Here is a 12258-nt window from a genome sequence, read left to right as displayed (position 1 = left end):
CCTGTTCTGCTCCCCACTCTGTCTCTGGTGAAGCCTCTCACCGCCCCTGCACCTCTGGCCTGTACCCCAGTTCTGTATGTACAAATAAATCTTAAAAAAATTTAAAAAAAAAAATACATTTAAAAATTATTATTGGATTAGCATTGAACCTGTAAATTTCTTTTGGTAGGGTGGCCATTTTGATAATTTAGTTAATTCTTCCAACCCATGAACAGGGGATATCTTTCCATTTCTTTGGTCTAATATTTCTTTTAACAATATTTTATAGTTTTCTTTGTATAGATCCTTCACCGCTTTTATTAGGTTTATTCCCAGGTATTGGATTTTTTTTTTTGTTTTTTTTGCATATAGGAAGGCTACCGATTTTTGTGTGTTTGTGTCCTGCTACTTTGATAAACTGGTTGATTATTTTGATTAGCTTTCTGTGGAGCTTTTGGAGTTCTCTATGTGTGTTAGCATATCATCTGCAAAGGTGTCAATGTTTTGAAATGTTGTTTAAAGTTAAGTGTATGCTGAAGTTACTCATTTGGCAATAAACTGAGTATTATTGTTATAGCGAAAGATGCTTTCCCAGTGCTATTAAGCTAAAATCCATACTTCTTACTGTGGCTACCAGGTACACATAAGCTGCCTCTTTTAACTCAGTGGTCCTATCTGTTTTATCTCCCCCGCCCCTAGTTCTTATGTAGTAGCCTGCTCTCTCATGCCAGCTACGCCAAGTCTGTCCCTCCTTAGCTCTTTCATGCTTCCTGCTACATTTGCCTAGAGCACACTTCTACCATGTCCTTGCCTGGTGACTTATTATTCAGTTTGGCTCTCACTTCCTCCAAGATGCCTTCCTTGACCATCCTGTTCCCCCCAATCCTCTAATCACCCCATTTATTTCCTGTGTGGCATTCTTTGTAACACAATTAGAAACCATCTTGTTTCATTTGGATCCCTGAATCAAACTGTAAAAACAAAAATATAGGAACAAATGAAAAATTTGAACACTGTCTAGATAATTGATGCTCTTTAGGAATTTATCTCATTCTTCTGGCAAAGTAAGATGCATGAATAGCTATCCTCAACATTGTCAAGCTATTTTTCTCTTAATAAGATGTGTAACATTTAGCTTGTCATACCCCTCTGCTCTCACATAATATTGTCTTTTTCATCTGTAAGATAATAATTTTCAACTATGTTTTTCTTATATTAAAGGTATTTGATAGCAATTGACCGAAAAGGTGGCCCTTCAGTAGCCAAGGAGACTGTTAAACTTGCTGAAGAGTTTTTTCTTTCTACTGAGGATATAGTCCTTGGTGTTGATCTCAGTGGTGACCCAAATGTAAGTTGTTTTCCTAAATACAATTTGTTTCTAAAAGGTAGAATCAGTTTGAGGGATTAAGCTTAGTTTGTTGTATTCACCATTCTTTTTTTTTTTTTCTTAAGATGTATTTATTTATACATACAGAACTGGGGTACAGGTCAGAGGTGCAGGGGCAGTGAGAGGATTCACTAGAGACAGAGTGGGGAGCAGAACAGGCCAACTGATGAAGTACATTGCTGAGGGGAGCAGCGGGCTGGTCAAGAGAGGTCTGCCGTGCCATGTGGATCACCTCCGGGGCGGGGATCGAACTCATGCAGAAGTGGCTTTAGCTCCTTAGTGCTGTGCTTTAACCTGCTGTGCCACCAGGGAGTGGCACCATTCTTAAGAGATCCAGAGACTGGATGATAATATAGGCTCCCTGGGATGACCAGAATGTCTGTAGCAGTTGTTTTCAGCCAGGGTTCTGTGAAAGAATTAAGCCTCCATTAAAAACAAAAAGAGGCCCTCCCTGGTGGCAAAAAGGTTTAAAGCACAGCACTGCAAGCTAGCCACAGCTGCTTCAGTGCCATTTCAATCCCTGGCCCCGGAGTTGATCCACATGGCGCGGCAGACCTCCTGACCCACCCACTGCTCCCCTCAGCAGTGTGTTTCAGTAGATCTGCCTGTTCTGCTCCCCACTTTATCTCTGGTGAATCCTCTCACCACCCCTGCACCTCTGGCCTGTACCCCAGTTCTGTATGTATAAATAAATCTTTAAAAAAAGAAAATAGGGCCCTCCCTGGTGGCGCAGTGGGTTAAAGCACAACACAAAGAAGCTTAAGCCACTTCCGCATGAGTTCAATTCCCGCCTGCCCCGGAGGAGATCTACATGGCGAGGCAGACCTCTTCTGACCCGCCCGCTGCTCCCCTCAGCAGTGTACTTCGTCGATCTGCCTGTTCTGCTCCCCATTCTGTCTCTGGTGAATCCTCTCACCCTCCACATCTCTGGCCTGTACCCCAGTTCTGTACGAATAAATAAATAAATCTTTTTAAAAAAAGAAAATAATATTTTCATGACAATATATGATTATTTTCTCCATTTCTCTAAAGATGGTTATAACTAATACTATTCTACATACATAAGAGCAAATTAATTTCATACAATGGATATCTCTTAGTTGTGATTGGACTTAATTATCTCATTGAACCCTATCTTAAATGTCAGATTCAAACAAGGTGTCTCAACCATGTTTTTTGGACTTGTTCTTTGTTTTGGGGGTTGTCCTGTGCATTGTAGAATGTTCAGCAGTATCCTTCACCTTACCCTCTTGATGCCAGTAGTAGCATCCTCTAATTGTAATGGCCAGATGGGGGCAGAGTCAATCCTGATTGAAAACCATTGAGTTGGATAAAGTCCCTTGAAATTTGTCCAGACCTGAACTGTTTTGCCATTGATAGAAACTTTTCTTTAGTAAATCAGGTGAGTTCTCTTCTTTAGTACTAGTTATATTTCCAGAAATAGAATTGGGCAATTGAAAAGCACTTTGAAAAAGCATTTAATGAACTTTCCTCCATATGATTTCAAGCTACCAGGACATAGGACACAGTCCCTCCCTCCTTCCTCCAGCCTCTCCCCATACCCTCAATCTCCATACCATTACTTTTTTTTTTTTTTTTTTTGGGCATAGAACTAGGGGTGTAAGCTAAAGGTGCTGGGGGATTAGAGGATTCACTAGAGACAGAGTGGCAGCAGAACAGGTGGATTTACTGAAATACAATGCTAAGGGGAACAGCAAATGAGACAGGAGAGATCTGCTGTGCCTTGTGGGTCACCTCCCTGGCTGGGGATTGAGCTCCTTTTGCAGTGTCTGGCAATAGCATGACAGCACTGTCTGTAACCTCTGCACCACGAGAGAGGCTCCAGGACATAAATTTTTAAAGATTTATTTATTTGTGCACATAAGAACTGGGGTACAGGCTGGAGGTGCAGGAGGGTGAGAGAATCCTCTCACCAGAGACAGAGTGGGGAGCAGAACAGGCAGATCTACTGAAACACACTGCTGAGAGGAGCAGAGGGCAGGTCAGGAGAGATCTGCGGGCAGGTCAGGAGAGGTCTGTTGTGCCATGCAGGTCACCTCCCTGGCTGGAGATTGAGATTTTGCTGCAGTAGCATGAATAACTTCATAGTGCCATGCTTTAACCTGCTGTGCCACCAAGGAGTGCCCTGGGACATAAATTTTTTAAAGGAATCCTCCTCCCCTCTCTACCAGGAAGAACAGAAGTTTAATTAACACTAAGTCAATTGCTCAAATTGACGGCTGAACAAAAGCTCTGTTTCCATTCCTGTTTCCAGGAATGCCTCTTAGCTTTCTCAGAGTAAACTGGGTGATATTTGTGAAAGTCATTTCTGTCACCACTGATTCTGGGGTGCTTCCTGTGCTTAACGATGTGGGCCTGGCTCATGTGGCTCCAAAGTTTCCCTTTCTTCCCCAGTCTGTTTGGCACATTGATGGCCAGGATGAAAGAGTGTGAAGAGACTCTTGCCAGTAAAGGCTGTGTCTTTACCAGCTTTGTATATCCCCAGCTTTTTAGCACATTGTAGGTATTTTGTAAGCAAAATGTGAGAATGACTCAGTCTACCTTTTTTCTGCTATTCTTTTATTATTTTTTTCACTGGACAGTATCTGATTTCTCAGTTTGCCTAGAATTCTCATAGTCCTCATTTTAACTTGTTCTCAAGGCAGGAGAAGCAAAAGACTTCTTGGAACCTCTTTTGGATGCTAAAAAAACAGGTCTGAAGTTGGCATTGCATCTTTCAGAGGTAAATACTATTGTAAAGGTAGATTATAATGGAAAGTAGTAGGCTCATTTATAAGTGGCTAAAAGTAAACCTAATTTGGAAGAGCACTTTTAGAAGGGGAAAGTAGAAATATTTTAAAATATAAATTATAATGATAAAGATATTACTTGCTTTAGTCCCTTGTGTTTCTACCTTGATGGTTCCTGGGGGTGGCTGTTGACTTGCAGTGACATCTTGCTAGAGAAAATGTATGAATTTCCATTGTCAGTCTTGTCTTGAAAAAAAAGTACCAGTTCTTCTGACCTGTAACACAGGATTTCCTGACCTACTAGAAGAATCTTGGATGTTTCCTATGCACTGATAAGAAAGGAAGTAGCTCACCATCATTTTAATAAGACTCACCAGGGAAATCAAGTGCCCCTCGGCAGCTCCCAGCTCCTTGGAAGCACAGTGGCAGATAATGTCCAGATAATGGATGGAGAACATTCACTTTCTTAAGCACATCCTGTGAAGCAAATAAGGGATTCTACTATTCTTATCTACATTTTATATGGACTTACTTTCTGCTGCAATTTTTCTTTCTACTTGATATGCAGAAAAGCTAAATATGAGTGAATACAACTTAATGGATTTGGATTTCATTGTTTCTTGAATGCAGGACATGATCCTTAGTATACTTACCTTGTGGGGTTGTTGTGAATGTTAAATAGCTGCATAAAAGTTGACTATTATTATTTAATGATTAAAGGGAACATTGAAGCTTTATGTCAGTACTGGCATTGTTCATGTCTATAAGCAGAGGGTCATTATCTTAATGCAAAATCTTAAATCTGGGATCCATGTTTCCACATTGATCAAAAATGCCTTTCATTCATGGGACCTTCTCCAGCTTACCCGATACCTGTTGAAACAGTTGCTCAGTGTAATGGAACAGCTGACCTGTGTTACACTGCCCAGCTGCCTGCAGTCTTGTATACATCAGAACCTTTGCACCTGTTGTTTTCTTATTTCAGCCATTAAATAGAAAACATTTTGCCATGTTATGTTCACTTGTCTTTTAGACTATCTGGGAGATAAATAGCAAAACTAAACACTTTCATATTTATTTACCTAGTCTTGTCAAAAACATGAGCAATCTGTGGGGAGAGTCAGAACCCTAGAGTTAGACAGGACCTTATCAATACCATTTGCAAGTTCTGTGACTGGACAACTATTTTTTTAAATGCTTTATATGTTTAACTACAAAAGTTATATCTATCTGAAGAAAACCCAAGCACAGAGAATTATAATGTAGAAAGGGAAAAATGAAAAAGTCCCCTTCCAATATCAGTCCTACTCCTCAGAGTTAATCCTGTTAATAGTTTTGTGTTTGTCCTTGCAGTCCCTTCTCCTAAAATATACGAACACATATGTGACATATACAACACAGAACACATATACACGGAAAGTTGTGGAATTTTGGTTTTGAAAATTACTTTTTTCTGAGCATTAATTTATCAATACTTTGTAAGATTCTTGCAAGACTTGAAGGAGAATTTATGTGAAAAGGCACAGAGTAAGTCCTTAATAATTATTTATTGTTGTTATTATTGAGTCTATACCATTGAAGTGATTCTAGAAGAACATTGGGAAAAGAAGGGCAAAGGCAAAGAAGAGAACTGGCAGGTGACTAGTTTAGCTTTTCAGAATGTCTGCATTAACTTCTTGAGGGAAAAAAATCTGACTTTATAGAAAAGTATGTATATGTAAGACTTCCTGAAAGAGATTATTGATCTCCTTTCCCCTCTTTTAAAGATTCCAAACCAAACAAAAGAAACACAAATACTCCTGGATCTTCTTCCTGACAGAATTGGGCATGGGACATTTCTGAACTCCTCTGAGGGAGGATCCCTGGATCTGGTCAACTTTGTGAGGCAACACCGGATACCCCTGGGTAAGGAAGGCTGAGGATTCCAGGTCCTCTGGACAACCCTCCGTTCCTAACTTCTTCAGCTGCCAGTTTGCAACCCATATGTAGAAAAGTGCTATTCTGGGCTCTCTCTGGTGGTACAGTGGGTTAAAGCACAGCACTATGAATCACTCTGAAGCCACTGCAGTTCGATCTCTGGCCAGGGAGCTCACCCACATGGCATGGCATACCTCTCCTGATCCATCCACTTCTCCCCTCAGCAGTGTATCGCATTTGATCTGCCTGTCCTGTTCCCTACTCTGTTTCTGGTAAATCCTCTCATTCCCCCCCGCCCCCCCCCCCACACCTCTGGCCTATACCCCAGTTTGTAAGCATAAATAATCAAATCTTTAAAAAAAGAAAAGTGCTATTCAAAGAATATAAATATCATTTTGAAAATGTAAAGGTCATTTAGCTTTACAAAGTTTTAGCTTCCATTTACAATATAAGCTTCATGAGAGAAGAGCCATGTTGTCTCACTCACTGCTAAATCCCCCCATTCCTGGGATTCAGCAAATATTCCATTAAAAACATGAGTCATCTGGTGAAATGACTTTGGCCAGCTTAACCTGTGTCATAGAAATGTGTAACATTTATTTAAAAATTACAAATTATGGAAAATTTCAAGATCTATTTTGTTACGTCTGTTGGCTGTTATGCACTTACGTGTCTACTTGTGTATACTAAAGCTGTTTTTATTTAATATCAAGTATTATAAAGTATTTATGAACATCAAGTATTTATGTTCTAGTCACTACTCAAAGTACTGGAAATAGAGAAGTAAGTAAATAAAACAAAGTTTCTCAATGAACTTACTATCTAGAGACAGTAAATAAACAAGAAAATAACCACATTAAATTCTTTTTTTTAAGATTGATTTATTTATGCATACAAGAACTGGGGTACAAGCCAGAGGTGAAGGGGTGAGAGGATTCACCAGAGACAGAGTAGGGAGCAGAACAGGCAGATGTACTGCAATGCACTTTTGAAGGGAGCAGCAGGTGAGACAGGAGAGATTTGCTGTGCCATGTGGGTCAGCTCCCAGGCCAGGGATCGAACCTGTGCTGTAGTGAATGACTACTAGCTTCACAGTGCTGCAGCTTAACCCCTTGTGCCACTAGGGACGTCCCACATTAAATTCTTTGAAGAAAAAGAACAGGCTCATATTGAGATAACCACTTAACCACTTCTGATGTAACAGAATTTCAGCTCCCATTACAATATAAGCTTCCATACAATATAAGTCAGGGAAAGACTTTCTGACAGGAAAAAAAAAAAAAAATCAATTGATTGAAAACTATTTTCCTGAATGATCCATTTGCTGAATGTACAAATTTACCGTTTTGAAAAAATTACTGTGTGGTGTGTGCTTTTGAACTGTAAGAGTGTTGAGCAGTTTATAATGGGTGAGATTGCTTTTCTTTTTACTAGGGGAATTTTTAAGCATCCATAAAAGTGAATAAAATAGTAATAATCATTTGCCTACAGACCTTACTTGGTATGGCTGTTGGCTCTGCTCCACACAGAACGGTGGGGCTGGTTGGGTTTGCCACCCCTTGGACTCCCTTGTGGTGATGCTGCCTTCCCAAGTGAGCAGACACCATCAATGACACCAGCGGAGTATTTTATTCTGGTCAGGGAGCCTGGCACAGCATTCCAAAGCAGGAATTAGTTCATAGTATAAATCATTCTTCAGGTGGAACTAATCTGCAATAGGCAGTGAATGGATGGTTGTTGGAGTAAAAGTTTAGGGATTTATCCCACTCCTAGGTATCTACCCAAAAGACACAAAAACACTGATTGAAAAAGATACCTGCACCCCCATGTTTATTGCTGCTTTATTTACAATTGGAAAATCATGGAAGCAGCCCAAATGCCCAAAAGTAGATGACTGGATTAAAAAGATGTGGTACACATGGCGTGGCAGACCTCTCCTGACCTGCCTGCTGCACTCTTCAGTAGTGTACTTCGTAGATCTGCCTGTTCTGCTCCCCACTCTGTCTCTGGTGAATCCTCTCACTGTCCCTCTACCTCTGGTTGTATCCCAGTTCTGTATGAACAAATAAATAAATCTTTAAAAAAAATAAAATAAATAAAAACATTTTAAAAAATAAAAATAAAAAAAGGATGTGGTACATATATACAATGGAGTATTACTCAACAACCAAAAAAAAGAAACACATGTGTTTTGCAGCAACTTAGATGGAGCAAAAAAAAATCATGCTTAGTGAGATAAGCCAGAAAGAAAAAGAAAAATACTCCTGCTCATAGCAGGAGTATAATGGACCAGGCAAGAAAATAATAAGAATGAACAGCCATATACCAGAGACATTCTGTGGGGGTGGAGTGGGGAATGGGATCAAATGGGGGGGAGGGGAAGTGCACGGGACTATGGTGATGGCACATGGGTGACTCGGTGATGGGAAACCCACGGGGATTACAGTTGAGATGAAAAAGAAATGTACAAAATGATGTAAAAATAAAATATTATTTAAAAAAATAAAGTTTAGGGATTTCCTTTAAAGCCATGCGAAAAGTTCACTTCTGCTCTTGGCTCTTTCTAATGCTCTAACTTCCAAGCCTTGCTGCCATTTTCCTACCTTTATTTTAGCCTACACTGTAAGATCAGGAAGCAGCCCTTTAAGAATTCCTTCTACTCCCTGTCTTTTTAATGGTGACTGACCTAAAATACCCCTGTTTCCTTTCCATTTTGGTAAAGAAAGGAGGAAACAGATGGCCTATAGGAAATATTCTCTGCCTGATAACAGTAGTTGCCATAAGTTTTAGTACTTCTGCACAGCTACACTGATTGAACTGTAATATTTCACACAAAGGCAAGGTCATTCTTGTCACAGTAGTTCCTCTGAACTACTGTGAATTAGATAGTCTGAAATGATGTCTCATGCATATACTTGGTGTACACTATAGGCATTCACTTACCTACTTTTTTTTGATATATATATACATATATATATATACACACACACACATATATATATGTATATATATATGTATATATATATATAAGAACTTGTGTGTAGGCCAAAGGTGCAGGGAGGTGAGAGGCTTCACCAGAGACAGAGTAGGGAACAGAACAGGCAAATTGAAACACTGCTGAGGGGAGCAGCGGTGAGAGAGGTCTGCTGCGCCACATGGATCACCTCCCTGGCTGGGGATCAAATACAGGCCTCAGTAGCTGGCATTGACTTTAACCCCTCTGCTACCAGGGAAGCCCCCATTTATCTACTTTTAACGAGAGACTTTTTCCTTCTTTCATCTAGAACTTTGTTTAACTTCAAACATCAAAAGTCAGACAGTTCCATCTTATGACCGGCATCATTTTGGATTCTGGTACAGTATTGGCCATCCTTCTGTGATCTGTGTAAGTGTGAAGTCTTTTGCTTCTTTTCATCCCAGAGTTGCATTAGGTCAAACATTCATTACATAGCTGACTGCCTTGCGTACCTGAGGGTGACATTCCAGAGGAGTAGTAAAGAATTGAGGCAGGATAGACTGCAAAGGGCCAGAGTAACTCTGCTTTGGCTTTGTGGGAAAAGGTTCTAGACAGAACCTGGAGGAATCAGAAAAAAATTCTTGCTCAGTGCCAATCCCTTTATTTATTTATTTATTTATTTGATCTGGGGAGAGTCCTGAGCACAGATGTGTTTTCAAAGCCTCTAGGGGATTTTAACATGCAGTCATGGCTCAGGAGCCACTGCTCTGATGCTTTGTCTTTTATAGGAGTAGCAAGTCCTTTTAGGTACAGATTTGCACAGATGTATTTATAGGTTCCTGCCCAGAAGCATAGTAAATTGGAAAATAGACTCCAAACCTGAACTTGTTTTCAATAATAATTTCCTTGTTAATTTTGAAATTTTCTTACTTATATTGTCAGACGGATGATAAGGGTGTTTTTGCAACAAACCTTTCTCAAGAATACCAGCTGGCAGCGGAAACGTTTCATTTGACTCAGTCCCAGGTGTGGAATCTGTCTTATGAATCCATCAACTACATCTTTGCTTCTGACTGTACCAGATCTGAACTGAAGAAAAAGTGGAATCATCTGAAGCCCAAAGTGTTACATTTTTAACCTCTAATGAGGTGAACTACTTTCAAGTATGTGTTGCAACCAAGGTCTTCCTGCCATATCCACTTTTTAAATAAACTGTCTCTTGCTCTTTGAAGCTAGCAGGCAAGTACCATGATTCCTCACTCATGACAGTGTCCAGCATTTATCTTGAGCTGATTCACAGTCTGAGATGTTGGGATAGCTTACTACCTCCAAGCTTATTGGAAGGGACTGAAATGTTGCTGCAAATTTAACTCTTCTTCCACCGGAGAGTTAGACTTAATAGTTTAGAAAACCTGATTTAGAAAACCCAGCTGATTTAGAAATGGCTTTTTTAGAAAAACCAGCCATTTGCTCTTCAGGAAAAGTTTTAGAATTACTAACCCAAATAAAGGGAGGAGTGAGGGCAAAACAGATTGCCACTAAAATCTTCAAACTTTCCAGCTCCTGGTGACAAAAATCTCTGTTATTTTATTGTGCTTCCTTATTCAGACTCCCTTCATGTAAGTATTCCCCAAACAGTTAACCTCAGAATAAATTGGATTTCTGTAAGTGCCAGGTTATTTAATCTACTTTGGGTCATCCTGGTAATGCTAGCTGCTGAGATCTGGTAACTAGCCAGGAATGAAAGCCCTAAGAAAATAATTCATCAAAGGGTGAGAAGACAGAACCTGTTGCAGCTTCTATCACTTTAGCTTTTTCTGTATAGAAACTGCCAGGTTTTCCTCATTCCAAAAAGTCCTCCTGATAGTGGCCACACTTTGGTAATGAGGGTTCTCTGGATCTTTTGTAACTCCAACCATATACACTGTTGCTCAGGTGTCTGTAAAGTCAAATATGTACCATAGCCACTTAAGCTGAAGACAAGAGACAAAGTTAAAGTCTAACTGGCATATATTTTTTAAAGATTTATTTATTTGTGCATACAGACTGGGGTACAGGCCAGCCGTGCAGGGGCAGTGAGAGGATTCACTAGAGACAGAGTGGGAGAACAGGCAGATCTACTGAAGTACACTGCTGAGGGGAGCAGTGGGCGGGTCAGGAGAGGAATGCCATGCCATGTGGGTCACCTCCTTTTCAGGGACCTAATTCATGCCAAAGTGACTGTAGCTAGCTTCGTGGTGTTGCTCTTCAACCCATTGCACCACCAGGGTCCCCTTAATTTTAATGACTAAAGGTGTCTGATAAACTTTGTCTTTAGGGAACAGGGTAGAAGGAAGCCCTCAGGTTTCTGAGGTTCTGTCACATTATATTCTATCCCCATCCAACCATACAGACATTGCATAGTGAAAAAAATTACGGCTTATTCATAAAATGTTAGTATTTTACAGGCACTAAAAGGAAGTGATCACTGTAAATGAAAAATGTAGTCATAAACAATCTTATAATCCATTCTTGTTTAATGCATATGTGTATTTATATATAAAAGCTAGTGGGCTGAGTAATTTTAATTTGTTGACTTTATCATGTTCTGTTCGTCATATAAAAGTTAGTTTAATTTTAAGTAGCTAGTCTTAAGTGGGGCAGCATAAGGACATAAATTTTCCTATTTGAGATTCTAGAATTTAAAGTATATGTAAGTTGGCTGATAGAAAGCATTTATGAAAAACTAACTACTGCCAATAATAAAGGCTATAGGGCTAGGGCAGAAAGAACCAGAAAATATCTCCCCATGTATTACTTGTTAAATAAACCTGGTAAACATACCATAACCAAGAAACAAACTTAACATCTCCAGTATTGGGATGCGCTAACATGTATGCCTCCTACTGTCATGTATTGAGAAAAACCCAACACCCTTCCACAGTATTCTTTTAAAAATGTACCGCCTGGATCTAATTATGAGAAAACAGCACATTAGCCTAAACAGAAGATCATTCTAAAAAAATAATGGGACTATCCTGTTCAAAAATATGAAGCTCTAGAAAGGCAAAGGATAAAATTAAAGTTGACTTATAAATGGCAACTAAATATAAACACATGATCCTAGATTGGATCCTAGACTAAGGAAAAAATATAAGGGAAATAAATAGGACAGTTGAAGAAATTTGGATAGTGTTACGCCATTTCTTAATTTTCTGATTTTTGTATTACAGTTGTATAAGAGAATGCCCTTGTTCTTAATAGGAAATCTGTTGAAAGTGTCTCTCCAG

At 39.6% G+C, this 12258-nt stretch overlaps 1 protein-coding gene across 2 annotated transcripts in view; it reads left to right on the top strand.

Annotated features, from left to right (window-relative positions):
- The window catches only part of ADAL (adenosine deaminase-like), a 30054-nt gene extending 19021 nt beyond the window's left edge, over positions 1–11033 (top strand). For both annotated transcript variants that reach the window (XM_012728806.1, XM_004687867.2), the window contains exons 7-11: positions 1201–1327; positions 4029–4109; positions 5883–6021; positions 9318–9418; positions 9932–11033. In XM_012728806.1, the coding sequence (XP_012584260.1) occupies positions 1201–1327; positions 4029–4109; positions 5883–6021; positions 9318–9418; positions 9932–10126 (643 nt within the window). In that variant the 3' untranslated portion in view covers positions 10127–11033. The remainder of the gene's footprint in view (positions 1–1200; positions 1328–4028; positions 4110–5882; positions 6022–9317; positions 9419–9931) is intronic.
- Positions 11034–12258: the final 1225 nt, after the last annotated feature.

Source organism: Condylura cristata, unplaced genomic scaffold (genome assembly GCF_000260355.1).
Source record: "Condylura cristata isolate star-nosed mole 26May11 unplaced genomic scaffold, ConCri1.0 scaffold00023, whole genome shotgun sequence".
NCBI lineage: Eukaryota > Metazoa > Chordata > Mammalia > Eulipotyphla > Talpidae > Condylura > Condylura cristata.
This window is presented reverse-complemented; position numbering and strand designations above follow the sequence as displayed.